This window comes from Poecilia latipinna, unplaced genomic scaffold, assembly GCF_001443285.1.
Source record: "Poecilia latipinna isolate Pla-1442-1.1 unplaced genomic scaffold, P_latipinna-1.0 Scaffold225, whole genome shotgun sequence".
NCBI classification, from domain to species: Eukaryota; Metazoa; Chordata; class Actinopteri; order Cyprinodontiformes; family Poeciliidae; genus Poecilia; species Poecilia latipinna.
This window is the reverse complement of record NW_015112841.1, coordinates 1-18,104: the sequence shown is the minus strand read 5'-3', so window position 1 is coordinate 18,104 and position 18,104 is coordinate 1. Positions and strand designations below refer to the sequence as shown.

General features: G+C 40.4%; 1 protein-coding gene and 1 long non-coding RNA gene across 3 annotated transcripts; one reads left to right on the top strand and one right to left on the bottom strand.

The window, feature by feature from the left end:
- The first annotated feature begins 7,657 nt into the window (after window positions 1-7,657).
- LOC106947133 (protein cornichon homolog 2) lies at window positions 7,658-18,066 on the top strand. Of its 2 annotated transcripts, XM_015031953.1 has the most exons (6): window positions 7,658-8,338; window positions 8,768-9,310; window positions 12,096-12,164; window positions 15,932-15,979; window positions 17,706-17,818; window positions 17,895-18,066. In XM_015031953.1, exons 2-6 carry the CDS (start codon window positions 9,230-9,232, stop codon window positions 18,040-18,042), a joined length of 459 nt encoding a protein of 152 aa, XP_014887439.1. In that variant the 5' UTR covers window positions 7,658-8,338; window positions 8,768-9,229; the 3' UTR covers window positions 18,043-18,066. The 2 variants fall into 2 exon arrangements, with proteins under 2 accessions (XP_014887439.1, XP_014887438.1); XM_015031952.1 differs by having other exon boundaries at window positions 7,658-9,310.
- Window positions 9,343-17,693, bottom strand: LOC106947134 (uncharacterized). The gene is made up of 3 exons (XR_001424915.1): window positions 16,091-17,693; window positions 14,964-14,966; window positions 9,343-9,370 (listed from the first exon to the last, which is right to left on the bottom strand). It is a non-coding gene; the product is annotated as an uncharacterized LOC106947134 (long non-coding RNA).
- Window positions 18,067-18,104: the final 38 nt, after the last annotated feature.

The window sequence follows — 18,104 nt, the reverse complement described above, 5'->3', positions numbered from 1 at the left end:
GATCCATTTGCTGTCTCGGGAATATACGACTCTAATAATAACAGATAAGATACCAAATTTGGGACAGCGCATCGTGCTGCGAGGTAAAGCAGTCGTCTTCGGTTCAGTTCCTGATCTGACGTATTCATTCCCAACACGTCTTCCTGCCTCATTTCCTGTCTGACTCACTTAAGATAGGTGTTCTCACATAAAAAGTTTCAGTGGTTGAAGCTACAATTTCTGACAAATCATGAAAAATGATTGAATTCAGAAATACTTTACTGATCCCAAAGGGAAATTAAAAGGTTGTTGCAATTCAAATTATTCGAGATTCTTCAAAGAGGGCAAAGTTGTTGTATTCAGCTGCTGGTCAAGCTGTATGACAACATTGCTAGGTTAAACGATTTACTCTATTTAGTCTATTTGGTTCTCACTCTGTACGACCCGACCCGTTCTTGAATCAGCAAAGCAGAAAAACCCAGAGGTGAGGAAACGCTCACCTGAGAACGAGAGTATGTCAAGTCATCATGGTCAGTTTTTGTGTCTGTTTGCCATTTTGTGGTAAATCATTAATCAGTCAGGACAATTTTTACTTTTCAAAAACCAGCGATTTCTCTGAAAACCTCACATAAAGTTAAAGTTGCTGATAAGAGCTCTGCTGCTCTTTTCTTGTATTTTCTTTCCCCTTATTTGTACATTTCCTTGTATTCTGTGCGTCTGCATCCAAACATGAGCCGCACGTGAAGCTACTGCGTTGACCTTAAAAAGACATGGAAAGGATTTATGAAGAGGACCGGAACGGAGTCAAGTGGACCGATCTAATTATTGGAGATTACGTGGCGTAAAGTTACAGTAAAAACCATTTGGCCTGGCTAATGTGCTCCATTAAGGACATTTTCAAATCCCAAATGTGTTTTCTTCACCCATCAGCTTTTTATGAAAAACGATCAACAGGCAGGCGGGAGATAATGAGGCCATTTTTACCATCTATGCACCTGCGGGACAGAATAGATCATTTCCATCGATACAGGCAACGCCACAGGGACCGTTACTTGGTAATCTGGAAGAGAGGAGTTTTTCAGGTAAGCCGATGTGGTCTGCCACTATTGTGGCAAATCTCATAAATATTTTAGCAGGTACAAGTGGAGAATAGCATTTACTCATTTTGTAGATTGGAAATGCGGATGGAAACCAAACCGATTGAATAGACACAAACGGGAAGAGAGACGGATCTGTGTCAGATGTCTGTTGTCGCCAATGTTTGCCTCAGGTTTGTATTTTGTGTAATTATGTTGAATTATGTACTTTATTTCCTGCTAGCTACTATTTTACTGCCAGTTAGTGGAACACAAACACATCTGCATACTGGATATTTTAAAAAAAGACATTGTGTTTAAAGGTGGGACGAACCAATCCACTTTTTTCACTTCCAATACCGATACAGATATCTGAGGTTTAGTATCGACTGATACCGATCCGAAACAGAAAAACGGTGCTGAATTGACTTAAAATTTTTCTTTTTTTTTTAAAAGACACAGACATAAATGTACTGAATTACAGATTAATTTGATAACTCTGCACCAGAACAGAACATTTAAATACACCAATAGTTTTTACATGTTGCTTAAACATGTACAAACAACACAACTTTAACAGTTAGAAGAAAAGCCAATGCAAAATAAATAATAAAGCAATTAGACTGAACAGATCCGACACATAGTCACTCATGTGGACTGATCTAGAATTGTTTTCAATACTGAGACCAATACAGGTAATAAAACCAAGTCAGTGCATCTCCAGTTTGTAGTCAAACTCAATGGAGGGTTGCCATTTAGGAGAAATTGAACTCTTTCCGTTTCCCTTCTCTTGCAGCTTCCAGCCCCTGCAGTGCTACTGAGACCCTCCGCTTCTACAAACCTCCACTGTCGCGTGTTTTTCATTTTTCCAACCGTTGTGGTGAATGTGTCTGCATGTAGGTACAGGCAGCAGTAGCATTTGAAGAGCAGTTTTCTGCTAATCGCCTGTTAGGATGCCTCTAGATCTCATATAACCCATGCTGCAGTGCAGATGCCTCAAAGCATTCGCTAGCTCCAATTAAACAGACATTTCGAACATTTATTTTAGTGGGTCATTTGTTAGAACAGCCAACCTGACCATCTGTTGCTGCCTCTGCCTCTAACATGTTGCCATCTTGTGGCCAATTTTGAATCGTAACAGGTGGACTGATGAAAATATTTCAGTGAAAGAGCTAGATGATTACAGCTGTTAATCTGCTGTATTTTTTTTTTTTTTACAGTTGACACTGGATATTACGAAGCATACAAGAATACTTGAGAGACATATTTCCCCCCCCCCCTATCTCATTAAAAGTTTATACCTCTAAAACTGAAGAAACACACAGATCATGTGGGAGAATCTGACATTAGTTCAACATTTCACTCCACAAATCTAAAGTATGACAGGAAGAAAACCAAACAAAGTCCAACAGTAACACTTTATTTGACAGGGTGTGCATAAGACCGACATGTCACTGTCATAAACATGACACCTGTCATGAACAGGAAGGAGGCTTTATGAATGTCCATAACTGTTGTCATTTGGTAAATAATGACACTTTTTATGCAACGTTGCTTTAAAAGTTGCATTAAAAGTCAATTAAAAGTGCCAACTTTGCATTATTTTGTAAATAATAACACTTTAATGCAAAGTTGGCAATTTTAATGGACTTTTAATGCAACCTTTAGAGCGACTCTGCATTAAATGTGTCATTATTTACCGAATGACACTTCATGACGACAGTCAGACATTCATAAAGCCTCCTTCATGTCCATATTCATAACAGGTGTTATATCATGTTTATGACACTGTCCTGTCAGTCTCAGGCACACCCTGTCAAATAAAGTGTTACCAGTCCAATTTGCAGTTTATCCCAACTAATGCAAGGGAATGTAGGAGATGTGGAAGAAGGTGCACCGATCAGGAAAGACCAAAGTTGCTCAGAGTTGATGGGATGGCAGAAGAAAACGAGAATACAAATGCAAGGAACACTTTTCAGATTTTTAGTGGTATGTTAAAAATTATGTATAATCTGTGAGTTTATCCATCAAAATCCTAATTGACGGTTCTGTTTATAATGTGTCGAAACTTAGAATAGAATAGAAATAGAACAGAAATAACCTTAACTAATCACTTCCTGTTCAAAACACGCAGCTTCTCCAACAAACATGTAAGATGGCCGATGCCTCCACAGAGTCAATAAGATGCACAGGATGTGAGTCCGACTGCAAGACACTGTGTGGTGGTGACAGAAATAGTGTTTTATAATTGTTTGAAATTGTAAGAAACTACACCGGGATAACAAAAATGGTTTGTAGGTAAGAATGTTAGATATTTTCATAGAGAGAGGGAGCTGCGATGTCTTCTTACGGCCACTAGTGGGAAGCCTAAAGCCGGTAATGAGACAACAATAAGTCTGAGAATGAGTCTTTTCTTAATTAAGCTGATTTTAAGCTGTTTGCAGGAATTTAAAGGTGGTTTTAATAGAGGTCCATCTGTTATAGGTCTAAAGGTATTGGGATGAAAAAGGCTGTATTCAATTTTGAAAATAAAGAGACATCAGAAAGAATAGATTTTCTATGATAATGAGAGGAAATGAAAGCAAAAGTCAAATTTACACAGCCATTTGCAAAAAAATAAAAAAAATCTCGACGTAAGCCAGCAAAGCCTTGATTAGCATTTAAACAACTTTGTAATAGTTACACCTATAAATAAACGTCACCAGGCTGTCGACCAGTTAATGTAGGTGCATTGAAACCTGGGATTAAGATCTTCACTCTGAAGGCCAGAAGACTAACCATGTTGGACTGGTTCCCATGGATCCCGGCCCAGAAAACACATCATATTCGATGACACTAGATGGAGCCAAAACCCTGACGGAGGCTAATTTGTCAGCTTTCAACACCAGTGGAACTTGACTGCTGTTCACCATTACATTATTTACTGCATACTGACGGCAGAGAGAATCATTACGACACGTCAGATGTTCAATTTGAGTTTGCTTGCTCGACAACTCAAATAGCTCCAAGGGAAATGCAACTGTGAATGTAAATGGCACGACAAACGTTACATCTGGAAACATGTTGAACAGACTGCAGGCTAAACCTTAATCACTGAGAATACAGACTAAATAATAACACCAGAGTGGAAGCTACTAAATCCTCAACATGCATCATTCCTCATCGATCATAAAGTGTTATTCTGCCATCGTAATGATTTCCCCCCCCACACACACACACACACACACACACACACACTGCAATCTGGATGTACATTTTTAAAATGAGTCCCTTGAGAGCTGGAGACCCCAGATGCACAAAAAAATAATCCATAGAGTAATAACCTTACATTCTCAAAACACACTGGTTTTATGTTCGATATGCTCTATTAACCTGAGGAAAAAATAATGGATTTTTGTGAGAGTTTTTATCTATTTCGTTGCACAATAAATAAAATAACAAGCCAGCTGAAGATCTAATATCTAAAACACAGATAAGTAAAAAAAAGAAAAAAAAGTAGGGATTAATGGTCTTGATCATGAGATAAAATTACGATAAAAGAGAACATAAAATAAGAAATCCTGGTACAAGATCAAGCACTCTGTTCTGTGACAAGATGGATTATTATCTTGAAAAATGACTTCATCATCAGCTAATCTCCTTTGTGTTGAGACGGGAGAAGTGTCCCAGGTTTAAATGTCAGCCTGTGCTCTTTCAGTGAGATGTCATGGCTGCCATCTCTCCTGCTGCTGTCTGTGATCACATCCTCACACCAAACAATAGCAGAGCTGTGACTGTCTTCTTCGCTCTGCTTTTCAATGTAATCTGACTGAGTCAGAGTGCTGCAACCTGGATTTATTATTCTATGCCATCAAGTTTTTACCTTTTACTTTATTAAATGTAAATCTAATTAATTTCCATCAGTTTCTCAGGGCTGTCTCACAAACATCAACTACTGCTTTTCTCATTGATTTTGCAGTTTTTGTTACATATTGGCAAGACATTTCACATATTAAACTGTGAGTTTACCTGCTCACTTTCTCAGTTTTTATGTCTAAGAGTTACTCTCTCAAGTCTCTGTTGTTTGGACCAGGTTTCCTATCAACGGGTGAGCTTAAACACATGCAGAACATCAAATATGTATCTTATAGCTTCAAATTTATTTTCGTAAGCAATTTTTGGTATTTAAGAAACACAAAGCATGATGTGCTTCCATACTGTCACAAAACAGCATGAATGCTTTATTATAGCAATAGTTATAGTTTTCACCTGCTAAAAAATGTGTGTAAAATATTGTTCTGAATAATGCTTCATATATCATTTAGAAACTACTCATGACTCGCCCTGCTCTCAGCTAACACTTGTTTTCTGTACAAATGAATGCTTTTTCAGTTTTGAATTTCAACAGAGCTGCAAAAGGCTTCTGCTGATGTCATTTAGCTATTTTTGTAAGAACTCGGATATCGAGGAACGATTATTATTTACTCTGAATAAACCGTATTTTCCGGACTACAGAGAGCACCTCACCATAAGCCGCACCTACAAAGTAAAAAATAAATAAATTAAAATCAAAGCTGCAAGCAGCCTCGAGCGGCCCTCGCAGCTCAGCGCCGCTCCAGCCTATTGGCCACCGCGGGGGTCCCAGCACCGCAGCCCGCCAGCCACCGCGGATGCTCTCACGCAGCTCCCGCACCCGTCCGCCAGGCCGTACTCATCGATGAGTTCTGCAGCGCTCCCTGATGATGCACCAAAAATATCTGGTGCAGATCGGCGGATGTAGCACGGAGATATAGCAGTTTCATTAACCTAGGGGGCGCAGTGTCAACCATGTGCTTGCTCTGAATCTAAATGAAAATTAGCACTTTCTTCTTTGATTTCCAATTTTGACTTCCAATGATTCACTTCCTGCTAAAGCGCCCCCTGGCGGTTGAAGAAAAATCCACAGAAAATCCGCACCGGGCTATAAGCTGCATGGTTCAAAGCGTGGGGGAAAAGTATAGTCCGAAAAATATGGTAAATGTAAAAAAAAAACATCACATAGCACCAGTATACCAAGTAGCTGAAAGAAATAAAAAATGACTTGAAATAAATTTTAATAGCTTGTTTGCTAGGTAGAATTGGTGAACAAGACACAACTTAAGGTAAGTTATACCAAACTTAACAAAAGGGTGAAAAGAAGGATTGTAGCTAGCTGGAAATATTTGTTTACATGTGAAGGACTAGCTAGCTCATTGTTTCTGAATGTTGTCTGAATTAGACAACATTCTAATTCTAATTCTAATTACTTCCATGCTAAATACATGGAAGTAAAGGTTGCCAGGTAAAACTAATCTAAAATAATATACCTGCTGTTAGCTTGTCAGCTCATTAAAAGTAAACAAGCCTTTAGTTTTCAGTTTTCACTTCTGAAATCACATAAAAGCGATGGTGGTTAGGAACTGGGCTAGTTTCAGTGGTAGCTAAAGAGACATTTACTTATGTAAGAGCAGGTAATTGTTACAATAGCAACTATAGCCAGGTGACAGTGGATGCTCTGCCAACACATTGCAAAGAGATCAGCCAAGATATCAGGAAGAGAATTATGGAGCTGAACAAGTCTGGTTCATCCCTGGGAACAATTAACTGATGCTTGAAAGTGCTGCATTAATCTGTTCAAACAATTATATGCAAGTTTAGATGTGATAATATCTGACCATCATGCGGCTCAGGAAGAAGATGTGCACATGTGTTTAGCTTTGTTAAGTCAACTTCGCATTGCATTTTCAGCAGCTATCACATCTGGAAATAGTTTTGCCCATAGTTCCCAGCCAAGTCTTGGTCAGATTGGATGGACAGCAGGTTTGAACAGACTTTTTTTTTTATTCTTATAGATACTAAGTTGTGTTTAGGTCTGGGATGACATTAAATATACTTTAACTGAAACCTTTCGATTCACGATATGTTTAGAGTCCTGCTTCTCAGTCTGACGTATGTCATATCATGTAACAGGTTTTCTTCCCACATCGTTTTCTTCTGTTTACCTCCATCCATCTTCCATCCATCCTGATAATGAAAGGCTACCAACATAGTAACAAGGTGCTACCCACTGCGTTTCAGATTTTAACAAAATGTCAGGCTTGTCTCATCTGACCAGAGAACTTTCTTCAAACATCTGGTCGATTTCCAGCTAAAATTAGCAGAAACACAACAACTACATAACCACCATCTTACGTGGTTCTGATGCACAAAATGAGACTGAACCATTGGATGCTGTGAACATTTCTCTTTTTCCCATATCTTTGACATTTTTGAAAGCAGATGCCAACGCTCAGATCTAGAGAACAAAATTATTTGGTAGTTTTCAATTTAAAAAAGAAAAAGTATGTGGCACGTCTTTGCATTACGGCACCAGCAGTTTCTGAAATCAGTTCATTGTGAGGCTGAGAACGACTGAAGGGAGGAGAATGAGAACGAGGCAAAGTAAAATACAGCAATTTACTGCATGCTAATGGTGCGGAGGCAGGAAATGACAGGTAACAGAAAGCAACACCCTCTCAGAGCCAGACTTGCATTTCACCAAATGATGGATGATTGAAAGCTCTGGTGAGGAGGGAGAGGGAGACAGACATCTCCAGCTTGCCCTGCCCCCTCATCAGTCTCTGGGGAGCAGGGGATTATAGAAATATAAAAATGCACAAGAGAGGGATGCTGACAGAAAAGAGGAGAGAGGAAGCAGGAGAGCGGGAGGGAGACGGAGCGACGCTATTGGTTGACTTTTATAACACCGACCGTGGTTGAAATTTTTCTCTCGCAGTCTAAGAAATAGTGGAAAGAGGCAGCCAGAGACGGCAGACTCAGGAAATACACATCTCTGGAAAAAAAAAAAAAAGGGCGGTCTGTAGCAGAGGGGCTTTGGGTAGACGAGATGAGAGGCTGGTACCAATAAGTCATGACTTCTGAGAGCCGTGGAGATGTCTTGCTTATCAACAGGAGTGTTTTCAAAATCGGCACAACTGCGCACTGTGAACACGTAGATTCCCTACAGGGTTCTGGTTAAATCTTTTCCCCTACACTCCTTTTTTCTTCTTCTTCTTCTTCTTCTTCTTTTTTTAATTGTTTCCGGCCAGAAGTGAAACATTTTCCTGGAGAAGAACCTGCGTGTGAAGGCTCTCTCTCTCTCTCTCTTTTGAGGTTGGAGAACTCTGAGGAATGCATCTGAGACGCAGAAATAGGGCAGACAACACTGACATGGTGCTGACCCAAACTGACAGAAACAAGGGCAGAGTGGACTGTTCAGAGGCAGACACGGCTGCACCCGCAGACAGGTACTCCCTACTCGATGTTAAGGTCAGTTTAAGGTATCCGTCCTTGCTTTTGGTCGTGTATTTGAGTGTTTCAAAATTTCGTGTCGATTCCAAACTTGTGCGTGCCGTTTGAGTCCTCCTTTGGTAAATCACTGGAGCAACAAGTATTTGCCACAATAAGCCTGCAAAGCAATACCTTCAACTTTAGGAGGGAATTATAAATGCTCATCAGCCTACTGATAGAAACAAGCTGGATGTTTATAAAACCGTTAAATATGACCTGGAATAACATGCCAATAAGGGTGTCTTAGTCTGAACTGTAAGCCATAGTAAACTTGACTACCATAAGCCATAACCACCCTGGACAGTAATCCTGTTTTTTCTTATTCTTTCTTTTTTTTCTTCTTTTTTACTGCTCTTAATATCGACAACAATCCTGCGATTCTGCAGTCGGTGTGCCCATCAGACACTTTTACCTTCAGAGACATATGTGTAGGTTTTGTCTCAGGAGAAACTCCTCGGCGGAAGAGGAGGCAGACTATTTGCCTGTAAGAGAAAAAAAAGAGGAGCACCGGGTGTGTGTGCGTTGGGGGCAACAACAGTGAAACTGTGGCTGAGAACAGATTTCCTCAGAGCTCCCCGAACCCCAGCGAGACGTCCTGCCGTCAGCCGCACAAAAGGGGAGACAAGCACTGGAAGCAGCTTGAGCTCACTATTGATCGTCACTGTCAGTGATTGCTCTGCTCACACCTGAAGTGGAAACAGACAATAAGCAGCCGCTCAGGAGGGAGGAACACCGGCAGCCTGAAAACAATACAGAAAGAAAGCAGGCGGGAAGTTTTTGGATTCTTTTTTTTTTGTTTGTTTGTTTTTTGTCCCCCTCCTCCGGTCATCAGGCTGGCTGGGGAAGACATGGCGTTCACCTTCGCGGCCTTCTGCTACATGCTCACCCTGGTTCTGTGCGCCGGGCTCATCTTCTTTGTCATATGGCAGGTGAGTGTCACCGAAACCACTGCACACACACACACACACACACACACACACACACACACACTCTGACAGCGAATCGGGCACATGTTGGGGCCTGTGGACGTCCACTCTTATATCATCCCACACAGGCAGACAAACACGTCCACCTACACGCAGTTGTACAACACTTGGGTTTTTTTTTCTCTTTCTTCTGCACAAGCACACTTATTGGCTCAGGCCATTTAGGGTAAAAGTAAAAAAGTAAATGTGCCTTAATAGTCCTAGAATGTAGTAGTTTGATTCTTGGGACCAGTGGCATCTCTAAAAGTTAGGCTGCAGCCCACCACTACAACCAGGGGGACACTAATTATGACAACCAATGAACAGTCAGTTCATTATTACTGTGCACATTATTAAAAAGATGTTTTTGTGTATGTTTGTGGGTTTGTGAGCGACTTAATTCAACTTTGTGTCACTCTATGCCTCTTCTTGACCAATCAGTGTAATTTCACAGATTTCTTTTAACACCTTTAAAAATATAAAAATAGGTAAAAAAAAAAAAAATCAATTAACAGCCAAGGTTTAAGATACTCTGACTGGGCCGTTTTTGTGAATATTTTAACAGTAGTAAATAGATGCGTAGTAAAAATGTGTTTTTGCTTTTAGATTGACAGAGTTTCTAACTGTTCACTTTTATGAGCAACACAAACTTTAGCGATCTTTGAAATGATATCTTATGGGTAAAGATTATATGACATTAGAATAGTTTCAGTTGAACATATAAATGCATAAAATGGAATTACAAAAACATATTTGCCCGACAGAAACACGACAATTTTGAGAAAACCCACGTTGTGCCAGGATGAGGTGGTTTTTCAGCTGTATCGAAATCGAATACTTGTTCACTTGTGGTTTTAGTTACATTTCTTATTTAATGGAAACACCACCACTGAAAACTTGTGTATTTTCAACATTTGTGGAATATTGGCAAAATTTTGCCCACATTTCTAATGGAAGCTCTTGAAGTCTACAGTGAGTAGAGCAAATTTCTAAGTCAAATGCATTCATTTATGAATGTGTCAGTTTCTGTTTAGCACAAATGTTATCAGTTGGATTGTTATTCCTTTTAAAAGTGAATAAGGTAACAATGATGCACGCACTAGCAGTTTTTTGAAATTAGCGGTGTGGGCAGCGAGAGACTATTTAATAAAAATGCTAACATGTGAAAATTTGGACTGTTTTCCAATATACTGCTGTTATGTCCCATAACTGATACTTATCAATACCAAATAGATTAAATATAGCTCCTTACACTTTCAACACTGTGTAAACGCAGCACGATGCTTCTGGCTACATACTCATAGACCTGTGTTGTGTTCCACTTCTATGTTTTTCAAATAAGATTTAATCAAATTTCCATTATGCCTGCTTCAGAAAATGGAAATTTGAAATAACGTGTCACGGTTGGTTGAAAAAGCGAGAGTCGGGGGGTTAGGAGGTGCTGAATGTTGTTCACCCAGGGCACCGAACAAGCTAGCACCGTCCCTGGATGCACGATTTCTAATTATGCAATCAGTCATCCATCGGAGAGCTCCAGACGACAAACACTTTCTCAAACAAAGTGCTCCGGCTTCCTGAAAGCCTCAACGATCATGACTCTGACCCGCCAGATTGGGCTTCATCTAACGCCCTGCTTTGGGTGGAATTTGTTCAGACACCTCAGGAGACTTGAGCTCTTTGTTTGGCGGTTACACACTCTGCAAACATCTCCGCTTCGATGTCTCACCTATTTTTTTTTACATTTGCTGCATGGAGGCAGTCAGGCAGGCATAATGCGAGATATGAAACGCCTCATTAGGGCTATAGGACTTAAAATGACTAACGTACCAGTTGACTAAGTGGGTGAGACTGTATGTGAGTCACTCTGCGTGTCTGCATGTGAGGCGTCCGTCTGGCTCTGTGGTGATTTAAACACGCCGTCAAACCAGGAATATGTTCCGACTCCCTCCGCCCCCCTCGTGGGTCTGCCTCCACCCATGGGTGCAGCACCCAAAACTATGTATGGCTCACTCACACAACTAATCAGCTTTTATTCCTCCCCCCCTTCTCTTTCAAGAGTAACCATGGTGCCCAGCGAGGGGACTCACCATGTCTCCATGGAAACTGCATCTGTTTACAAGGGAGCCAAGTGTGAAAGATGAGGGGGCGCCATATGGGCTCAGACGGGGGAAATTACCGGGACGTTTTCTATTGTACATAGAAGTGGTTCCTCACTGCTGACGTTCACTCTTCTCCTGCGTCTTAAGGAGCAGTCGCAGTCATTTCCAAAGCTCACATTTCCAAAGCTCACCTGCCAGTCAGCGCATCGGGTTGTTTTTTTCTTTTACTTTTAAAGCACTAATCTGATTTTGGCTTGCATTAAATAAACAAAAAAATGATCTAAACGGAAAATTCATGCATTTTTAACCTCGACAACTTTGCAAGATACACGGATGCTTTTAATTATTGATGAATGTTGCTAGCAGGTTAGTGTTTTTTCTGGACGCTGCTGTGTGTCAAAGGGGTGAAAAATTCACAAGACAATTCACATTCATCAATGCTTCCACTAATTGCACATGTGCGCATCCATCCCTAAATCACCATGTGTGCCTCTCACAATGCGAAGAATGCGGCCGCAGCTGGGCGGTATAGGCGCTGCTTGTCGATAGCATCGGCCTGCAGCCAATTGTTACGAGTGTGTCTGAAAAGTCGAAAGAACATTTTCTCACACCGTTCTGCTACTTTTTTCTCTTTTCTTCTTTTTTTCCAGATCATTGCATTTGATGAACTCCGCACAGACTTCAAAAACCCCATTGATCAGAGCAATCCCACCAGAGCGGTAAGAATAACCCCGTTGTTTCCCTAAATCTAAAAAAAAAAAAAAAAATCTAACCTTCATGTGCTTGAAGAGCAATCTCTGCTTTCAGATTTTTTTTTCTTCATGATCATTACACACATGCAAACAGAGCAGGCAGCCACCATTTAATGGCGGAGAATGGTCTGGGGATTCCTCTGGGTATTTAATTGAGCTCCGTTTAGAGCGATGCATTAATTTCCTTAGCAATAAATATTTGTACTTTTGATTTTACCGTTAATCCCGGCTTCCGAGCGATTGCCGCCGTGGTAAAGCAGACGGTGTTTCTTTGAGAAGTCATTTGTATGCAGATTAAAGCAATCAACGCTCTTCAAAGACGTCGGCTCCTTGGCCTAATCAGTTAAAGAGATCCATTCGAATGAAGCCCCTGTTTAGACAATGATGAACTGCGATGCTGTCAGAGCGAACTGCGTTGCAAGAACAAAATCTATAATTAATTAGAAAACAAAACAAAACAAAAAGCCAATTTTTGTCCTAGTTTCTAGCAGTTTTCTTCTCATTCCTTGTCATTTTACCAAAAATCCAATGTATTTTCTTTGGATTTTATGTATTAAAGGAGGACAAAGACGCACATATTAGTTCAAGGGAAGTAGGGGTAGACGATATGGATTTAAAGTTTTATCGCGATATTTTGTGATATGATAGAGTTATTGTTATCATAATAACAATAACAACTTCAGTAACTGGATTTCTGTGGCTTTAAGAAACAACAGTCAAAGCCCCACAAACACAAATACTGCTCTTGAAAAACTTACCCATTTATAATATGCTTCTTAAGTCACATAAAGAAGTGATTTATGTCACCAAACTACACAGAGTAACTGCATTTAATCCTATTATTATTGAAGCTCTTACTGAGCTACCAGTCGATAAAAATACTAAAAATAACAATCACAACAATACGGATGGGTTTAGGGTTCTTTAAAGGTAATTATTTGGAATTTAACGTGATAACGATAAATCAAAATCGTTATCACAGTAAATGATAAACGATGCGATAAATGAAATTGGCATATGACTCAGTTTACTCTCGTACTAATCAAGTAGCAGCCGTTTGGTCCTCAGATCTGACACAGGTTGAGCAATTTCATAAAGAATCACAAGTAAAAATGTTTCTCCTGGTGAAAAGCTGGTGGAGTGAAAGTTTTGACTCAGCTGTGTCGAATACAAATCCTCGACACTTTTCGAATTTGCATTTGCAAGGAGTCTTTCTTTAATCTTGAAATTTAGTGCTGCTATCTATCACATAAAACACAATGGCGTACAACAATATAAATATATTTTACCGTCCCACAAGCCACATAAAACCTCATCTGTATCAGTAATTCCTCTCCTTGCTTAAGCTAACAGCGCTATCATGAGTCAGAAGAAAGTGTTATCATTCACTTAGCAACTGAGGAGCAGCTGTGAGCATCTTTTTCACAGGATAGCTAATGTTCTAGCAGTCATGTGAACCTTCATCTGAAAGTGAGGGAGCGATGAGGAGCGGGAGAGGAAACTGTGAAACCAGGCCGTGGGTGTGTGGAGGCACGCCAGCCACAGGAAGTGGACACAAAAGCTGCACCACCTGTAAAATCCATAACAGTCTCTGAAAAAAAGTGGAAGCCATTTTTCAACGCTGAAAGCTCGTTGCGTCAAAGCTGCATGACTGAGTGGCATTGCCACACACACACACACTGTAAGACGACAACTCGAACACGTCATGCATCTAAAAGCTGATGTGCAGCTTCTCCCCAAAAATACAAATCAACTGGACAAACAGAAGAGGAACTGGATGGAAATGCGCAGCGTTGGTTTCGGATTTAAGTCAAGAGAAGCCGCCGTTTGCGCGGCCTGGGTTGTGTACAAAAACGACAGAGGCAGTGAACATTTGATTACATACAGACAACATGGCAGTGTTGAAACGTGCGTTTCCAGTTTGGATTTGTGTTTGTAGCTAATATTCACAGTTGGAGTCTTGTAAACACAGTCAATCCTTTCAATGATTTTTATACCTCAGCTAAAATCCCCTTTATATCATCGAGTTCAAACGTTTAGTAAGCATTCATCTAATACTAATCTCATCTAGCACAGCGAACATTCCTCATTAAACAACTCTTTAGTTCAACAACTAACCTACTAATTCCTGTCTTACTTCAAAATAAGAGACTCCAACACAGACACAACATGGCTGCCCCAGAAATCAGACCTCTAGTGACAAAACCCAACTCAACCGCGTTTTAGGTGTCAGAGAAACTTCTAGATTTGTACATTTTTTGGTGCTGCTATTAACAATACAAGCCACTAGCAAACTTTTCTCTTCCATTTTGTGGATTTAAAAAGTAGCTTAACAAGAAAGAAACGGTTAGATTTCCCGATAAATAGTTGAATCGTTCAACTTTCGTGATATTCCTTTGCCACTCCGGATACGAGGACTTCCAGCTTCATTATTTTTTTTTAATCAATTTTGTATTTCCAACTGGGAAACTCATAAGATCCGACTTTATATTACAGAAAATGCGTTGTTACTTTGAGAAACAGACACGACTTTATCGAGAAAAATCACGGCTTTTTAATCTCAATCTCAACGCATGAAATCTTGTTATGCCTTAGCGGTGGACCAGGATGTGTTTTTTATATATATATATGGCTGCAGAATAATTATTTGTATCAATATGATTTAAATGCGTCAAAGTGTTTCATTATTCAAAGCAGCAGGTACAAATTACATTTTGTAATCGCTTCCTCGTTTTCGCTCTCTTTTGTTTTGTGTAATTTCTCGACCGCCTCTGATAAATGTCCCCCGTTGGGTTGATTCGGTCCCACTGAGCCTGGATGACCGGACACAGATCCTCGGGGAAGCTACAGGCGATAAAGACAGAGTAGCACAACGATGGACAACTCCAACTCCAAACCAGATAACATTCGGTTTATCGCATTCACATGTTGAACCGCATCGCTGCGCCGTTGACGGATGTGGGGCACGAAGCTTGAAAAAGACGGAGGGAGTCAGACAGACCGAGCTAACTGTGCTGAAGCTGAATAGTTGATAGCTGGCTGAGGATTCAGGGCAGAATTTACTCTCAGGTCAGCAGGGGATTCTCCATTTATGTCCACATTTTCGGAAAAAAAATCGACTAAAGGGAGCAGACATCAAGGGGCCTCGACCCGAGACAGAAGCTTTAAAAAAAGGACTCATAAATAAAAGGGAATTAGACTTGCTGATTAACCAATGTTTCTTGTTTGATGTAACTTTGCCTCACCGAAAAGAAATAATAAAATGGATGAGCCATCTGCTAATGACAGGACTAATGATATTTTAGCTTCGCTGCTCTATTAAACACATAATTTCCCCACGATGGCTTATTAGTGAACAACCCAATGAGTGACATGCAGATAGTGTCTGATCGATGCTGTGAAAGACGGACGGCGTTCATATCAGAGCTAGGCGTCGAGTTATCGCTCGCAGGAGGGTTGTTAGCAGTCCAAAACATCGCAGTCCATTAAAGGTAGACGGGTTTATGAGTGTAATCAATCCAAGCTTTTTGAAAACTAATTAAAAAAAATACAAAATCAAGCGATTGTTGGTGTTTTAGTTAATAATTACCAACATTAATATCATTTCCAGCTCTCTAACGGATGAAGATGTATTTGTTCTTTCATTATGTGACTGTTTTTGTTTTGTAGGAACATCTTGTATTTTGCAGACTATTGACAGGCGGCGTTCTCTCTCTCTCTGTCCTCCTTTTTAGAGAGAAAGGATCTTAAACATCGAGCGGATCTGCAACCTGCTCCGCAGAGTGAGTAACAGATGATTCTCACCTTTTGGACGGGGTGGAGGGAAGCGGATGACTAAGGCAGAGGGGCTTCAGACAACCAACACCATTTGTCTCTTTTGCACACGCACACACACACACACACACTGATTCACATATATTCCTGTCCTGCAGACAGGCGTTGATGGACATGCCATCAAGGTTTTTATCCGTGGAGTTTTCTTTTTTTCCTTTCGAAGCTTTTAGCGAAAAATAAACTCAAGAGTCTCTGAAAGCTCCTGTTGCTCTTTATGCTCCTTTGAAAATGCCTGAGTAGGAAGTTCAGGATGTAGAAACAGGGTAAGATTCTGATTCATTTGAGTTGGATGAAGGGACTCACACCGTCGACTCTAACGTATATTTCTAAGCTGTAAATGAAAGAAGTGAAACTGTATTATGTGTTGTGGAAAAAGCCCTGAAACACGGTGGTGGCAGCATCATGCATGAAGCTACAGAAACCCTGTTTAGAGCCACAAATATTACATGAACTTTTGAAAAACGGCAGCTTAAATTAAAAAAACAAAATAAAGAGTCTACTATAAGAAGTTTGTTATTTTGAAAGAACAACCGTTTTAAATGTGTTTTGTTTTTAGGCTCTGAAAAAGAAAAAACTCCACTTTCTTTCATGGGATGTTGACATTTATAAAAAACGCAGAACAAAAGCAGATAAAGTTGTAGTGCCTATTGAAAAGTCTCAGAGGGAAAAATGAACAGCAGTAATTTATTATTTAGTCATTAGGGAAAAAACTGTGGCTTCATCTTTCGACATATTTTCACCACATTTGTAAAAGAAAGAAAAAGAGAACATCCATAAGTAAATACAATAAAACTGGAATAAATTCAAATGTCAGTCATATTATAAAGTTATTCACATATTAATGAATGTCAGTTCCAAAACAATAAAAAATGTTTGCAAATTAAATATGTAGTTACAATCAAAATACTGGAAAATAAAATATCTGTAGTAGACACTGGTGGGATTTCCAACACAGAGACAAGAAAAAGTAGATCTTAAAAATATAAATGACACTTCCAGTGTCATTCTGCTGTGGAAATTCAATGCAATTATTCCACAAAAAGGTTTCAAAGCAGCTAAGACTGACTTTTGTTATTACACCTATATTTAAAAACTTCAGTTTGTGTTTTGTAATTTTTAACAAAGTCACTCAGACACATAGTGAAGGATCCGAAGAGCCACTGGCAGCTCTGGACCCGCAGACTGCAGACCCAGTAGCAGAGCTATAATGGAATGGTTCAGATCAATCTGATAGAATGGTCTAGTCCAAGTCCATTTCTCGATTCAAATCCGAGGCAAGACTTTAAAATTATGCTGAAATTGTTTGAAAAACCATTAAACAGATAATAGAAAGGACAAAAAAGTAGAAAATAATTGCAGCTGTTCTGCATTTAGACTGTTGAGCAGGAGTCTGGAGGCTCAGGATGCTGCTTACTGAACAGACAAAAAAAAACTCGCTTTCATACGATGGGACTAAACTACTGATTTGTTGGAGGAAAGCTGGCAGCTTTTAAATCAGTGTAAAGCCTAGAAACAAATAAAACAGTCTAAATACCTCTGGAGCTACTTCTTCCCGTTCAGCAGCAGTGTGTAACGGTGACGCCTCCGCTCTGAAGGTCTGAGTTTACTCGGCGCTGCAGCATCCATCCTGGCGATGTTTAACCCAGTCCTCGTCCTTATGTCTGTCCCAACCAGTTGGTGGTACCAGAGTACTCCATCCACGGCCTCTTCTGCCTGATGTTCATGTGCGCCGGAGAGTGGGTCACACTTGGCCTCAATATCCCGCTGCTCTTCTACCATCTGTGGAGGTACGGTCCCACAGCAGCTGTCCCGTCGCTGTGTGTCGTGCCGTCCGGCCAAACTTCCCCCCGCTGCTCTTTTCAGGTTCTTTCATCGGCCGGCCGACGGATCGGAAGTGATGTACGATCCGGTCAGCGTGATGAACGCCGACATCCTCAACTACTGCCAGAAGGAGTCCTGGTGCAAGCTGGGCTTCTACCTGCTCTCTTTCTTCTACTACTTGTACAGGTGAGGAGAGACGTGGTCGTCCCAGAGGTTGGTTAATGAGGACATCCAGAAAACGTTCAGGTTTTC

Bases quoted from the DNA above. Each gene is read 5' to 3' on its own strand.
- LOC106947133 (XM_015031953.1), top strand. From the start codon at position 9,230: ATGGCGTTCACCTTCGCGGCCTTCTGCTACATGCTCACCCTGGTTCTG. The intron at 12,165-15,931 runs GTAAGAATAACC...CCTCCTTTTTAG, and splicing joins AGAGCAATCCCACCAGAGCG to AGAGAAAGGATCTTAAACAT. The intron at 17,819-17,894 runs GTACGGTCCCAC...TGCTCTTTTCAG, and splicing joins CTCTTCTACCATCTGTGGAG to GTTCTTTCATCGGCCGGCCG.